Raw genomic sequence first — 16,296 nt, forward strand, 5'->3', positions numbered from 1 at the left:
GATGCAGGGGGTAGGGAGACGAGACGAGAGGGGAAACAGCTTGGGAACAATGTTAAGGATGGTGCAACAGTTCGGGGGTGAGCGATGCAGGGGGGAGACGAGACGAGAGAGGGGAAACAGCGTGGGGACTGGGGTCAGTGGACCGCCAGCACTCCTCGGGCGAGCAGCCGGGTGGCCCTTCTGCAGTGGTGAGGGTGACCCCTCTGCGGTTATAGTCGACTGCTGGGCTGCTCGCTCGTGCACCGCTACGGGCTGCTCCCTGGGCGCCTGCCCGGAGGGCCCGTGCCTCCGTCGCTGCTCGCCGGCTGTTACCCGTGGCTGTGGCGGCGGCGGAGGCGTCCCTAGACCCGCAACGATCTTGCATTGCTCGCCCACCCCTTACAGGGCCGCCATTTGGCCAAGGCCCTGTCCCCCTTTTAAGGGGGTTAATCTTAAATGGAATGGAATGGGACTGGGGACGGGCTTGTGGGCAGTGGCGAGCGGAAACCAGAGAGATAAAATGGAAAGACTATAGTATAATTGTTGACGAAGAGATAACAAGGCAATCAAGGGGCTCAATGGAACACTTCGACTACCAAGGAACACAAAACGACCACTAGGACACCTTCGGCCAGATTCGGTAGTTCTATAAATAACGCTAATTAATCAGTACACTAATCTTGTACTCACAGCCTCACAGTTATTTGAGGGACATCACCGGAGAGCTGTCACGCAGTCCGTAGTAGCCGACCGCTGACTGCCGCCGCGTGTGTCTGAATGAGCGAGACAGGACAAAAGAGGGCTGGGGGAGCAACGTTGCCAGATTGTCGTACTCTAGCCTCTTATGTTTGCCGATTTCCGACCCAAAAACTGCTTTCATCACCCAAATAACTGCCTTCATATATGGTTATCGTTTAAATGGTTAATTATTGGTGCTTCTTGGCAACAGTTATGGGTCCTGAAACCGGTAAATACGCGGCTCTGAGTACGATAACCTGGCAGCCGTGCGGGGGAGTCTCCAACCTGAGGAACGCGTGTGTGTGTGTGTGTGTGTGTGCGAGCTAAAGCATACCAACGTTACCAGATTGTCGTACTCAACCTATTTTTTGGCGATAGATCCATATTTTAGGGGTGATATCCTTTGTAGGGATGGGTTACTATCCACAGAGGCAGTAGTTTACAATAAAAGAGATTGGTTACTACTGGTTTGGTGAATATGGGTTTCTGTTAGTTTACAGATAGATCAGATGTCAAGACACTCACCGTACAACACCGACTCCGGAAACTCATTCGGGCAAGTCTCCATGAAGCATCCCCCCCCCAGGGTTGCCAGATTATCGTACTCAAAACATCGCATTTATCAGTTCCAGGGCCCAAAACTTTCCTACCCACACAGATAATGAAATTCCAGTTAAAATTATCGTTAAAAGCATTACTTATTGGCGTTTGTTTGCGATAGCTGTGACTCAGAAACCGGAAAATACGATGTGCTGAGTGTCTGAGTACGATAATTTGGTAACCCTGCCCCCCCCCCCCCCCCTTCCCATCCTAACTTCGTACTTCATGGCAGGATCTTTCGACTTGCTCAATCCACGAGCTTTGTTGGCCTCCTTTGTTGGCCTCCACTCAGGACTCTCCTACAGAAACAAACCGGTGAGCAGGGTTGACTTCTGAGTAGCGTGCCATATGCCCGTTTAGTCGGAGTTGTCGCCTCAAAGCCTAAGCATGCAGATTATAGGCCTCGAATCAGTCACGGAGTAATCACCGGTTTGACACACTTAATCAAGCGATATCTCATGATTCTGCGTGGGCACTTATTATCAAAGACATCAATCCGCCTCTTCAAGTTTCTATTGAGTCTCACAGCCATTGAGTAAGACACTTATATCCAAAGGCATCAATCCGCCTCAACAAGTCTTTATTGAGTCTCACAGCCATTGAGTAAGACACTTATATCCAAAGGCATCAATCCTTTTCAACAAGTCTCTATTCAGTGTCCGCGTTTCACAGCCATTGAGTAAGACATTTATATCCAAAAGCATCAATCCTTTTCAACAAGTCTCTATTCAGTGTCCGCGTTTCACAGCCATAGAGTAAGACAGGGAGCACAAGCGACATAAACACCCGGAGTTTTGTCCCGATGCGCAGGTATCGACAACACCATAAACTTGTGCTGAGCGAGTCCAAAACACCGTGGGCCAAGCCAGTGCCCAGGAAGACTTATTGACAAGACAAAAATTCCACGCACTCCCTTCTTATGCCATTGCCCTAGAGATCAGTTTCAATAATATAAATCAGCCAGACGCTGTTCCCTACGATCTTTCTGGTAACCACTTTTATGGGTTAACGGTTATAACAACAAGTTTACGTTCTTTGCCAGTAACAGTATGACGCAGGTATGCCAAGAAAAAATATAGCAATTGGAAGCTTTTTATAGCAAGGAAGAGATTAGGCTAATGCCGCTAACCCCCGCCCCGACAGAGGGACGTAAAGTGCTGCCCCCTACCTTGACTTACCCAGACGTAGCTTTGAGAGTTTAACATAGGGAGCACGAGGGGCCATATATTACCTATCATGAACAGGCAAGTACGTTAATTAATCTTTACCTGAGTATTGAGAAGTAAACCAGCGCACCAGTACACACACACACACACACACACACACAAAATTTCATGTTAGTTTTTTTTTTTTTTTAATAGAAGAGTGTGTATGTCTGTCAGCCTGTTTCTCTGTCTCTCATCTCCAGTCATCCTTCCTCCTCCTCTTCTTTCCTTTCACCTTCCTCCTCCTCCTCCTCCTCGGCCTTGAATGAGTAACACCTGACTGACTGATCTGCAGACTGATGGCCTGTTCGCAGCGGGGTGTTGCAGGCGCCTGTCATCACCAGAATTTTAATTTTCTCGTAACTTCCTTGGGTTGAAGAACGACCAACAAGCTATTTTCAACGCCCATTTGTAAAGAGAATCTGACATTGATCGTCATAAAATGCAAGACAATAGTAAAGCCATGTCCATATGATATAATTTGTTCATATTTGAGCATTATGAAGATACCTTAATCATGTTTTATAAGATAAAACACAAATTAGCAAAGGACCTGCGATATTACCGTTTTTCAAGTCAGCTCAACCCAGTTAAAAATCACGGATCTTACTGTCGCGTCAAATCTGTGATGATATTAACTGTAAAACAAAATGCACCATCCTGTCACACGTACAGCTTTACTATACCAAACACGCGGTATGACCTTGTCCTTCAAGCGCTACTTATTACGCTCAGCAGTTGTTCAGGTCTCTAGTGGTATATATGGTCCACATTCTTGGTGTTGATAGCAGTGTGATACAGTCTATGGGCCCTGCACACTGACGTTGTTTTGGTCTTGTTGTTCCGGAGATTATTGTACCGGTGTCAGAAATTCGGGGACAGGTTTTTTTTTCCTTACATGGACTTGCAGATGAATGTTTGGCGTGTTTCAAATCAAAACTCAATAAGAAAAATACATAAACAGTTCATTATAGACGGCAAATTCCCTTGAGTTGATGTACATATTGTATTTTAGAAAAAAAAAATCACTGCAAAAGTATATTAACAGCATGTTTTGCACTTCTATACCCACAAAATCCTTTTAATAATATTAGTATAAACAAAACACCCCGCATTAGCGCTTTAACGTTGCCCAATATAATATATATTTTACGAGTCAAAATTAAAACAATAGTGGTGTCTGGTATCTACACCCCATTGCGAACAGGCCAATTACAGGTGTATGTGACTGGCTTATTGTTAGTTTTCTCTCTCTCTCTCTCTCTCTCTCTCTCTCTCTCTCTCTCTCTCTCTCTCTCTCTCTCTCTGTTAAGCAATGGGATGGAGAGAGGAGTAAAAGGAGTCGGGAAAGGGAGAGAAGGGAAAGAAAAGGGTGAGAAGGGAAGGGAAAGGATGAGAAAGGAAGGGAAGGAAAGAGAAGGGAGGAAATGAGAAGGGATGAGAATGGAAGCGAAGGGATGAGAAGTGAAGGGAAGGAATGACAGGAAAAATAAAGAAAATATTATTGGGAAAAAGATAAGGGAAGGGAAGAGGAAGGGAGGAACGCCTCTCCTCCCTACATTTAGAGAGAGAGAGAGAGAGAGAGAGAGAGAGAGAGAGAGAGAGAGAGAGAGAGAGAAGGGGAGTGGGCTTGTGACGCACATTAATTAACATGTGCCATATTAACACCCCACCCCCTCACTTCCCCCTCTCTTGGTGTAGAGGAAACATGGAAACATGAAAAGCCGGGCAACAGAAGGGCTACGGGCGCATGACGAGGTTGCCCGCTCTATAATCAGACTCAAACATAACATGAACTCCGTTTGGGTGAGATTCCCGCCTCTCCCAGCGCTGCCGCATCACTCCCAATACATTCTCTCTCTCTCTCTCTCATATGTTAGCTATTTGCTATTTGAAAATGTGTATTGAATATTCTGTATATATTAAATAAGGCTATACAGTGCTATGAATGTGTCTCTTTTTAGGATAAAAAAATTAATTCTCTTTAACACGTGACAACGTTGCCCTTCGACGTTTTCAGTGGACTGGACACCAGTCAAGAACACCATGTCACTTCCTCCCCGTCCTCCACTCGCGATGGCAGCTACACCGATTCACTCCCGTGTGCTCCACAGTCGAGATAAATATTTTATTTACAACGTGGACAAGTACTTTTTAGACTAATCCGATAATAAAGGGCAAACTTGGCAGAGCTGTGGTGAGGGAGCTCCCCCTGCGCGTCCCGCCCAAAAGGACTTCAAGGCTGAGTCTGACTATTTTCATTTAACTACTCGACAGTCACTTGGTACCAGCTGGACACAAAGCACCTCGGTATGTATGTTCAGTTCACTCCTTTCGAAACAGAGTAATGGTCAATGCGATTTATAAAGAAGTTGATGGTTTCCGCACTTACTACTTCTGCAGGATGGTTGTTCCAATGGCGGATGACTCGGTTTGAGTAGAAATTCCTGGCAATGTCTGTATTACATCGCCTCACTTGAGAAGGTAGACCGTTATTTGTAGTTCTTGAATGGGCTTGTACCTAAAAAAAATTGAGTGATCGGCGTTACAGAACTTCTTCAGGTACTCGAGGACCTGAATTAAATCTTCTCGTGTCTCTTTTTCCAACGTAAAGAAGTTGAGTCGCTTGAGTCGTTCCTCATCCGTCTAACACTCTAAGACCTTAAGGGTGGAAACATTTTCGTAGATCGTCGCTAAACTCTCTCCAATAATTCTATGTTCTTCCTGTAAATTAGGGGACCAGAACAGCATTGCATATTCGAGGTGAGGTCTTATCAATTTATTATATAAAGACAACATTATTCCCGGCATCTTACATTCGCAGTTCCTCACTATAAACCCGAGCAGTGTTGGCTTTGTTGTTTGCTTCTTTTTTTTTTTTTACAGTGCTTTGTATGTTTCCGGTCACCGCCGATGATGACCCCAAGATACCATTCCTCCTGCACGACCTGTAGAGGCTTCCCATGCTTGCTGTATGTATGGTTACTATTTCTGGACCCAAAGTGCATGACTTAACACCTGTCAGCTTTGAATGACATTTGCCACTTCTCAAACCATTGATACTTTTTGGATGATTTCCGCTGTCGGTCGTCGTGAGGCCTTTCCGCCCACTATGGTGTCATCAGCAAACTTCGAGATTATGATGATAATGATGATGATAAGGAGGAGGAGGAGGAGGAGGATGGAATCAAGATGAATAATAATAATAATAAGAAGAAGAAGAAGGAGAAGAAGAAGAAGAAGAACGAATGGAAATAAAGAAGAAGGGCGATTGCAAATAAAGAAGAAGAAGAAGAAAAAGAAGAAGAAGAATGATAGGAAGAAGAATGACAAACAAGAATAACAACTAGAACAAGAATAACAAAAGTAATAATAATAATAATGATGATGATGATAATAATAATAATAATAATAATAATAATAATAATAATAATAATAGCAATAATAATAGCTACAGGCAGTGGTTTACTATTTTCCTATCGCCTAATTATACACAACTAACATTCTTAAGTATTACCTACATAATTATATACACACATGCAGACAGACGTACATAACTGCTCTCTCTCTCTCTCTCTCTCTCTTAAAATCTGGTAACCTCCTTGACCTCTTCCCCATCCTTTTGCGTTGAGGAGGAGGTGGAGGGGCTGAAGGAGGATCTAAGGATGGGGACGGGGGTAGAGGGGGAGAAGGAGGATCTAAGGATGGGGACGGGGGTGGAGGCGAAGGAGGATCTAAGGATGGGGACGGGGGTAGAGGGGCTGAAGGAGGATCTAAGGATGGGGACGGGGGTGGAGGGGGCGAACGGTGACGGCACCCCGTTTGCCCCCCCATCCACAGAGCTAATCACCTGACTAAGGAGGGTGAGGGTGTGGCGGCGGGCGGAACTGAGGGGGGCGGAGGGGGAGGGGAAGAAGCTGTGGCTGCGAGAGGGGGTGAGGGGGGCGGAGGGGGTGGGGATGAAGCTGTGGCTGCGAGAGGGGGTGAGGGGGGCGGAGGGGGTGGGGATGAAGCTGTGGCTGCGAGAGAGGGAGAGGGGGAGCTCGGGCAGAAGGTGGGGGTTAACGGAACTATAACTAGGGGGAGGGGAGGGGTTTGGGGGTCCCTGGTGGTTCGGGGGGATTGCGGTGTGGTCGAAGGAGGTGCTGGGGGTGAGGGGGCACCGCTCCCTCTCCCTCTCGCTGGCTATGATGTGCAGCAGTTCCTCCACGGGGTTTGTAGTCCTCGTGGGAAAGAAGAAATCCCTAACTTCGTCATTTTCCAACACAAAGCCCGGATTCACGAAGCCTCCTCTCCCTTCCTCCCCGCTCCGTACCGCCTTATCATTCCCCTCCTCCTCCTCCTCCTCCTCGTCGTCGTCGTCCTCGTCCTCCTCCTCCTCCTCCCTCCTGTTGGGGTTGAGCTGTTCGGCGAGGATGCGGGAGAACTTGGCGGTGGTCTGAGCCTCCTGATGAGCCAGAAGCCGCTCAATCACATCCAGCATCAGATTCATCTCCTCTGTCTTCTTTTGGCGTGTCTATGTGTGTGTGTGTGTGTGTGCATAAGTGGTGTGTGTGTGTGTGTGTGTGTGTGTGTGTGAGAGAGAGGGAGGAAATGCAGAAAAAAGCGGTTAGGCTCAGACTAGATTGTAAGGTTTTAGAATAATAAACACAACTATGACTACTGCTGCTACTACCAAAGATCCTATATATGGTAAGATGCACCACTCGCGTAGCTCGTAGGGCGAAAATTTAATCTGTCGACGGTGGCGCCCCAAACGGCTTTGGTGAACACGGTAACTCCAACCTTCTCCAAAAGGTTGGTTTTATCGTGTTCACCAAGGGAGGAATGGGAAGTCTTCTACACCGCTGTTTGGGGGCTCCAGCGTCGACCAATTACAATGAGAAGCCTCGGAGTGGTACATCTCTCCATTCATAAGATCTTTGCTACTACTACTACTACTACTATGATTCATGCAATAGACTATTTATACAACAAATACAATAAAACGAAAACAGTCACAGATACAACTACTTCTACTACTACTACTATTACTATGATTCATGCAATAGACTATTTATACAACAAATACAATAAAACGAAAACAGTCACAGATACAACTACTACTACTACTACTACTACTACTACTACTACTACTACTACTACTATTACTATGATTCATACAATATACTATTCATACAACAAATACAATAAAACGAAAACAGTCACAGATACAACTACTACTACTACTACTACTACTACTACTACTATTACTGTGATTCATACAATAGACTATTCATACAACAAATACAATAAAACGAAAACAGTTACAGATACTATTACTACCACTACCACCCCCAACCCCACCCTCACTACTACTACTACTACTACAATCATTACATACCATATATAAAAGGGAAAGATCAGATTCAGAGGCAGAGCGAGGACGGAACGGTGTGAGTGAGGGGGACCAGGAGGAGGTGTCCGTGGTGGGGGTGGCAGGTTCGTCCTGGGTGGAGTCGTGGCGGGGGCGGCGGAGGGAGGTGGGGCGCTTGGTCTTGGTGTTGGTCTTTTCGCCCCTGCTGCTGCTGTTGTTGATGGCCTGTTTTTGGGAAGAGGAAAATGAGAATAGAAGAACGTAAAGGAGTCTGTACATATGTGTCAGGTTGGCCTATTAATTATATACACGGAAGCTCCTGTAAACCTAACTCCACCTCACTATTCATGAATTTGGTGAATAAAGGAAAACAGCCTATATGAGTCTCCATCTGGGGGAGGGGACCAAAAATGTCTCCAGGTCGGACCTGACTTTTGATGGCGACCCAAAGCAGTAACACCTCTCCATTTTATTTTTTATTTTTTTTATTTTACAACACAGGAGACGGCTCAAGGACAACAAAAAGAGTGTAGAAGAAAAAAAGCCCCCTGCTCACCGCTCCCACAACAGGCAAAAGTAAAGAGTGACTAAAAGAGAGGTCAATTTCGGGTGGAGAGGTGTCTTGATACACTCCTCTTGAAAGAGGTCAAGTCATAGGTAGGAGGAAATGCAGACAAAGGAAGGGTGTTCCAGAGTTTACCAGTGTAAGGGATGAAAGAGTGAAGATGCTGGTTAACTCTTGCATAAAGGGTTTGGACAGTATTGGGATGAGCTAGAGTGGAACGTCGAGTGCAGCGGGGCCGCGGGAGGAGGGGAGGCATGCAGTTAACAAGTTCAGAAGAGCAGTCAGCGTGAAAATATCGGTAGAAGATAGAAAGAGAGGCAACATTGCCTCACAAATATCCCCTATGGCCTTTTGAATTCCGCTGCAATGTTGCCCCAGTCTCTCTTTTTTCATGCTAACTGCTCCTCTGAACTTGCTAACTGCATGTCTCCCCCCCCCACCACCCCTCCCGCGGCCCCGCTGCATACGACTTTCTACTAGCTCATCGCTATACTGTCCAAATTCCTTATGCAGGAGTTAACCTGAATCTTCATTCTTTCATCCCTTTCGCTGGTGAATGTGGAACAGCATTCCTTCATCTGTATTTTTTCCTGTCTACGACTTGAATTCATTCCAGAGGGGAGTATCAAGACACTTCTTTAGAGACTCTTGTGGGAGCACCGTTCCGCTTTTTTTCCTTTGGTCTGCCTCCTTTACTGTAAACACACACACACACACACACACACACACACACACACACACACACACATAGGTATACACACCAGTCTGAGGGCACCGAGGTCCTTGTGCACCTTGAAGACGTGCTTCTTGAAGGCTGACGTCACCCGCTTCTCCACCTTCAGGAGCTGCGGGCATAGAAGCAACACGTACATGAGAGGGGGGAATACGCACATGAGAGGGAAAAATACGTACATGAGAGGGGTAAATACGCACATGAGAGGGAAAAATACGTACATGAGAGGGGTAAATACGCACATGAGAGGGGAAAACACGTACATGAGAGGGGAAAACACGTACATGAGAGGGGAAAACACGTACATGGGAGGGGAAAACACGTACATGAGATGGGGAAATACGTACATGAGAGGGGAAAACACGTACATGAGAGGGGGAAACACGTACATGGGAGGGGAAAACTCGTACATGAGAGGGGGAAACACGTACATGAAGGGGAAAACACGTACATGAGAGGGGAAAACACGTACATGAGAGGGGAAAACACGTACATGAGAGGGGAAAACACGTACATGAGAGGGGGAAACACGTACATGAGAGGGGGAAACACGTACATGAGAGGGGAAAACACGTACATGAGAGGGGGAAACACGTACATGAGAGGGGGAAACACGTACATGAGAGGGGGAAACACGTACATGAGAGGGGCCAACACGTACATGAGAGGGGAAACACGTACATGAGAGGGGAAACACATGAGAGGGAAAACACGAGGGGGAAACACGTACATGAGAGGGGGAAACACGTACATGAGAGGGGAAAACACGTACATGAGAGGGGAAAACACGTACATGAGGAGAAAACACACACACACACACACACACACACACACACACACACACACACAATCGCATACAATCTCCCCTTCTCTCCCTCCCTCCCCCACTTCCCTCCAACCCTCCCTCCCTTCCTCTCCCTCTCTCTCCCCCCTCCAAAAAAAAAAAAAAGTCAATTTCAAACGCACCTTCTTGGACTTGAGGGCTTTCTGCACGAAGGTGATGAGCATGATAATGTAGGCCAGGCCGAAAATGAACCATATCACCATCACCACCTTGTATATCCACAACCACACGTAGCTGAGCTCTTGCTGCCCTGAAAGTGACGCGAAGGTGAGCGGATAGATGACGGGTGAAGGGGAGGGGAATATAAAGGGAGAAAGTGAGGGAGAGGGAGAGGAAGGTGAGGAGGAGGTGAGATCAATATGAGGAGAAAGTGAGGGAGGGAAAGTGAGGTCAATATGAGGAGAAAGTGAGGGAGAGGAAGAGGAAGATGAGGAGGAAGTGAGTGAGGGAAAATGAGGTCAATATGAGGAGAAAGTGAGGGAGAGGGAGAGGAAGATGAGGAGGAAGTGAGTGAGGGAAAGTGAAGTCAATATGAGGAGAAAGTGAGGGAGGGAAGGTGAGGTCAATATGAGGAGAAAGTGAGGGGAACATGAGGAAAAAATGAGAGGAATAGGCCGAGTATGTAATGAAAGTGAGATGGAAATAAAGGTGAAAGGGGGAAGAAGGAAGAGGCGAACGTAAAATGAAGAAAGTGATGTGAAAGTGAGGTAGTAGTAGGGAATGAAAGTGAGACCTGAAAATGAGGTGAAGCTGAGGGGGAGGCAAAGCGAATATGACGTTGAAATGAGGGTGAAAGTGTGGAGGAAGAGGTGAACGTGAGATGAAGAAAGTGATGTGAAGGTGAGGGGAAAGTGAGGTGAGAGTAGGGATGATAGCTGAAAATGAGGTGAAACTGATGGGGAAAAGTGAATATGAAGTGAAAATGAGAGTTTGCAAAAATGGTGAGCTGAAAGTGATGAGAAAATGAACTGAATATGAGCTGAAAGTGAAGTAGAAAGGGGTATGTGAAGGAATTGGTATAGGTTGTAGTATAGGATGGATCATGAAAGTGAGCTTACAATGAAGTAAAAACAATGAAGGGAAAGTGAGGGGAATATGAGGAGAAAGTGAGGGGAAAGTGAGGAGAAAATGAGGGAAAAGTGAGGGAAAGTGAAGGAATACGAGGAAAAAGTGAGGGGAATATGAGGAGAAAGTGAGGGGAAAATGAAGAGAAAATGAGGGGAACATGAAGAGAAAATGAGGGAAAGAAAGGGGATTATGAAGAGAAATTGAGGGGAATAAGAGGAGAAAGTGAGGGGAATATAAAGAGAAAATGAGGGAAAGAAAGGGGATTATGAAGAGAAAGTGAGGGGAATATGAGGAGAAAGTGAGGGGAATATGAGGAGAAAATGAGTGAAAGAAAGGGGATTATGAGGAGAAAGTGAGGGGAATATGAGGAGAAAGTGAGGGGAATATGAGGAGAAAATGAGTGAAAGAAAGGGGATTATGAGGAGAAAGTGAGGGGAACATGAGGAGAAAGTGAGGGGAATATGAAGAGAAAATGAGGGAAAGAAAGGGGATTATGAAGAGAAAGTGAGGGGAATATGAAGAGAAAGTGAGGGGAATATGAAGAGAAAGTGAGGGGAATATGAAGAGAAAATGAGGGAAAGAAAGGGGGTTATGAAGAGAAAGTGAGGGGAATATGAAGAGAAAATGAGGGAAAGAAAGGGGAATATGAAGAGAAAGTGAGGGGAATATGAAGAGAAAGTGAGGGGAATATGAAGAGAAAATGAGGGAAAGAAAGGGGATCATGAAGAGAAAGTGAGAGGAATATGAAGAGAAAGTGAGGGGAATATGAAGAGAAAATGAGGGAAAGAAAGGGGGTTATGAAGAGAAAGTGAGGGGAATATGAGGAGAAAGTGAGGGGAATATGAAGAGAAAATTAGGGGAATATGATGAGAAAGTGAGAGGAATATGAAGAGAAAATGAGGGGAATATGAAGAGAAAGTGAGAGGAATATGAAGAGAAAATGAGGGGAATATGAGGAGAAAGTGAGAGGAATATGAAGAGAAAATGAGGGGAATATGAGGAGAAAATGAGAGGAATATGAAGAGAAAATGAGGGGAATATGAGGAGAAAATGAGGGAAAGAAAGGGATTATGAAGAGAAAATGAGGGAAAGAAAGGGATTATGAAGAGAAAGTGAGGGGAATATGAGGAGAAAGTGAGAGGAATATGAAGAGAAAATGAGGGGAATATGAGGAGAAAATGAGGGAAAGAAAGGGATTATGAAGAGAAAATGAGGGAAAGAAAGGGATTATGAAGAGAAAATGAGGGAAAGAAAGGGATTATGAAGAGAAAGTGAGGGGAACATGAAGAGAAAGTGAGAGGAATATGAAGATAAAATGAGGGGAATATGAGGAGAAAATGACCGGAATGTGTTACTAACCTTTCCAGAGTCTTTTGTAAGCATGAAAATAAATATAGCTGTTGTTGTTATTATTATTATTATTATTATTATTATTATTATTATTATTATTATTATTATTATTATTATTATTATTATTATTATTGTTACTGTAAATATTATCATTATTATTTTTTTGTTATTATTATTCTCATTTTTATTCGTACTTTTTTTGTAATAATCACCATAAAAAATAACTGACTAACGAACTAATTAACTGAATAACTAATTAAATTTACGAGCCACTAACTAAACAGGTGACTACTTGGCTAAATATATGAAGGATTAATAACTGACTAACTAAATTTCTGACTCACTAACTAAATAATTGACTAACGAATTGAAAAAAAGTGACTAATTAACGGGTTCACTAACTGTAAACTATGTGACTGACTTCTTGGCTAAATATATGAAGGACTAATAATGGATTAACTCAGTTTCTGACTCACTAACTAAATAATTGCCTAACGAATTGAAAAAAGTGACTAATTAACGAGGTTCACTAACTGTAAACTCTGTGGGTCGTATTTTAAAACATTTCGTCGCCCAAGTTCACATATTTGACATGGCTTTCGTAGGAGCTGTAGGCCTTTCCGGGGGTAGTTTTATGACCCTGGTGGTAGTTTGACCCTTCTTCTGTGCCATGAACCCTAAAAAACACTCATGAAAACCCGATTGATCCCCTCTCTGACCTGTAGAAATAGTTGATGTGAAAAGCGATGGTGTCTTAAAATACACCCCATATTCTTTCCACGCCCAAACACACATACGATACTAAGCTTTCGTAGGAGTGTTGAGCATTTCCAGGGGTAGTTTTATGATCCTGGTGGTAGTTTGACCCTTCTTCTGTGCCATGAACCCTAAAAACCACTCATGAAAACCCGATTGATCCCCTCTTTGACCTGTAGAAATAGTTGATGTGAGAAGCGATGGTGTCTTAATATACGGCCCTGAGACTCAATAAGTAGGTAAACACGTGACTATGCATCTGACCAGCTCTCTGACCCAAACAGCCACGTCTCATCACCAGCACTGTTACCATCTCGACCACCACCACCACCAACGGTGCCAGATTGTCGTACTCAACCTCTTATATTTACCGACTTCCGACCCAAAAACTGTCTCGTGGACCCCAATAAGATCCACTTATAATCATCGTAAAAATAGTTAATTCCTGTTGTTTCTTGGCAATAGTACGACAATCTGGCAACTCTGACTCCACCACCTACCGGCCACGTGGTCACCAAAGCCTATCGTGGTGAGAGTGATGAAGGAGAAGTAAAAGGAGTCGAGGTAAGTCCAGTCGTCCTCCACCTCCATCACCACAAAGGACGGCAGCACCAGGAACACCACGCATCCGGGGACCAGGAACAGGATGGAGTCGACGAGCACCGTGACCCAGCTCTTGTATCGCGCCGCCCATTGCCGAACGTCCCAGTTGATCACCTGAGAAGCACGAGGGAAAGGGGCGTGTGAGCGAGCGTCCAAGGGGTGCGAGTGAGCTTTAGGTTAGTCGGCCTTAAAATGCGCAGGTTGATAACGTTTTCTTTGGTTAAGTTTGTTGGGTTTTAGTTTATTTATGTATTTTTTTTGTTGTTGTCGTTGCTGTTGTTGTAAAAATAATAATAATAATAATAATAATAATAATAATAATAATAATAATAATAATAATAATAATAATAATAATAATAATAATAATAATAATAATAATAATAATAATAATAATAATAATAATAATAATAATAATAATAATAATAATAATAATAATTGGAGGAAGATATTACCGAAGCCCGGGGGTTGCGTCAGAGGAAGCTCAGGTACACACACACACACACACACACACACACACACACACACACACACACACACACACACACACACACACACACACACACACACACACACACACACACACACACACACACACACACACACACACACATATTATATACCAACACACACTAAGGAAAACGTGACAGCTAGCAGACGATCCTTCGATGTGGTAGTAACAGTTTTTCCCTCAGTGGACCCCTTGCATTCCCTCGACCTTCGGGAGGATATCCAGTAATTCAAAGCATTCATTCAGAGCCACGCACCCAGGGGGGGAGGGGGGGGGTGAAGGAGCACACGAATACGGCAATAGCATAATTTGATCCTTTCAAACCTAGATGGAAGCACCCGTAACACAGAACAGCATCATCATCATCATTATCATTATCATCATCATCATCACTCTCAGCTTTAGCCATCTCTATCGTTCTTAAGGACAGAGGCATTTTCTAACGTCCCCCCCTCCCCTTCTGCATGGTATTGGTGTACTCCATCCTGCCCCGGCAAAGGTTCTAATTCCACATCTCCACCTGGTCCTCTGTCTGGTGTTAGTGTACTCCATCAGGCCCCGATAAATGTTCTAACTCCACATCTCCACCTAGTCCTCTGTCTTGTGTTAGTCTACTCCACCCTGCCCCGGCAATGGTTCTAATTCCACCTCTCCACCTGGTCCTCTATATGGTGTTAGTGTACTCCACCCTGCCCCGGCAATGGTTCTAATTCCACCTCTCCACCTGGTCCTCTATGTGGTGTTAGTGTACTCCACCCTGCCCCGGCAATGGTTCTAATTCCACCTCTCCACCTGGTCCTCTATATGGTGTTAGTGTACTCCACCCTGCCCCGGCAATGGTTCTAAATCCACCTCTCCACCTGGTCCTCTATATGGTGTTAGTGTACTCCACCCTGCCCCGGCAATGGTTCTAATTCCACCTCTCCACCTGGTCCTCTATGTGGTGTTAGTGTACTCCACCCTGCCCCGGCAAAAATGTTAATTCCATGTCTCCACTTGGTTCTGCCTTGTATACAGTTTTTGGGTTGCCACTCTTTTACTTTGGCAGTTCATCCATTGTCAGTTCTGTGCATGATATGACCTGCCCGAGTCCATTATCTCATTCTTAATAGTCTTCAAAATATCTTCAGCGTTCGTCTTTTCTCTAACCCGGTAGCAGCAGGGATCATGTTTCTTAATGGTCCCTCTATGCGAGAAAAATGAGAAAAAATCATCACTCACACAAACCATTTCATAATAATTATATATCAAAGCATTTGTGATCATTTTATGTATTATCTATTTTTTGGGGGTTAAATCATGGCACAAATTTGGCCCGTCGCTGCTACACGGTAAAGCCACAAATTTGGCCCGTCGCTGCTACACGGTAAAGCCACAAATCTGGCCCGTCGCTGCTACACGGTAAAGCCACAAACTTGGCCCGTCGCTGCTACACGGTAAAGCCACAAATCTGGCCCGTCGCTGCTACACGGTAAAGCCACAAATTTGGCCCGTCGCTGCTACACGGTAAAGCCACAAATTTGCCCCGTCGCTGCCACACGGTAAAGCCACAAATCTGGTCCGTCGCTGCTACACGGTAAAGCCACAAATTTGGCCCGTCGCTGCTACACGTTAAAGCCACAAATCTGACCCGTCGCTGCTACACGGTAAAGCCACAAATTTGGCCCGTCGCTGGTACACGTTAAAGCCACAAATCTGACCCGTCGCTGCAACACGGTAAAGCCACAAATTTGGACCGTTGCTATGTGATGCCCGCTTCCTGTCTCTCCGTGATAGACCCAACATTGTTCTCTCCTTTCGTCTTTATGCGCTGCTTAACTTTCTCTATGTAAGGTGCCATGCTTCCTTCACCATGTCCGGGTTGCCAGCAAGAATGAAGTTAATTAAAAACATTGTCTGCATGAAGGTTTTTCTAGGTTCATTTCCCGCTGCCTCGTTTCTTGAATAATGTGTTTACTTCACTTACTCTGATCCCGCAAATTCAAGAAATA

General features: G+C 44.9%; 1 protein-coding gene across 2 annotated transcripts in view; it reads right to left on the reverse strand.

Annotated features, from left to right (window-relative positions):
• Positions 1-5,286: 5,286 nt before the first annotated feature.
• LOC127006181 (uncharacterized) overlaps positions 5,287-16,296 on the reverse strand; it is a 30,975-nt gene continuing 19,965 nt past the window's right edge. For both annotated transcript variants that reach the window (XM_050875733.1, XM_050875734.1), the window contains 5 exons: positions 13,695-13,911; positions 10,143-10,270; positions 9,205-9,288; positions 7,906-8,103; positions 5,287-7,038 (listed from right to left, as the gene is read on the reverse strand). In XM_050875733.1, the coding sequence (XP_050731690.1) occupies positions 6,106-7,038; positions 7,906-8,103; positions 9,205-9,288; positions 10,143-10,270; positions 13,695-13,911 (1,560 nt within the window). In that variant the 3' untranslated portion in view covers positions 5,287-6,105. The remainder of the gene's footprint in view (positions 7,039-7,905; positions 8,104-9,204; positions 9,289-10,142; positions 10,271-13,694; positions 13,912-16,296) is intronic.

The sequence above is a fragment of the Eriocheir sinensis genome, chromosome 32, assembly GCF_024679095.1.
Source record: "Eriocheir sinensis breed Jianghai 21 chromosome 32, ASM2467909v1, whole genome shotgun sequence".
Classification (NCBI taxonomy): Eukaryota; Metazoa; Arthropoda; class Malacostraca; order Decapoda; family Varunidae; genus Eriocheir; species Eriocheir sinensis.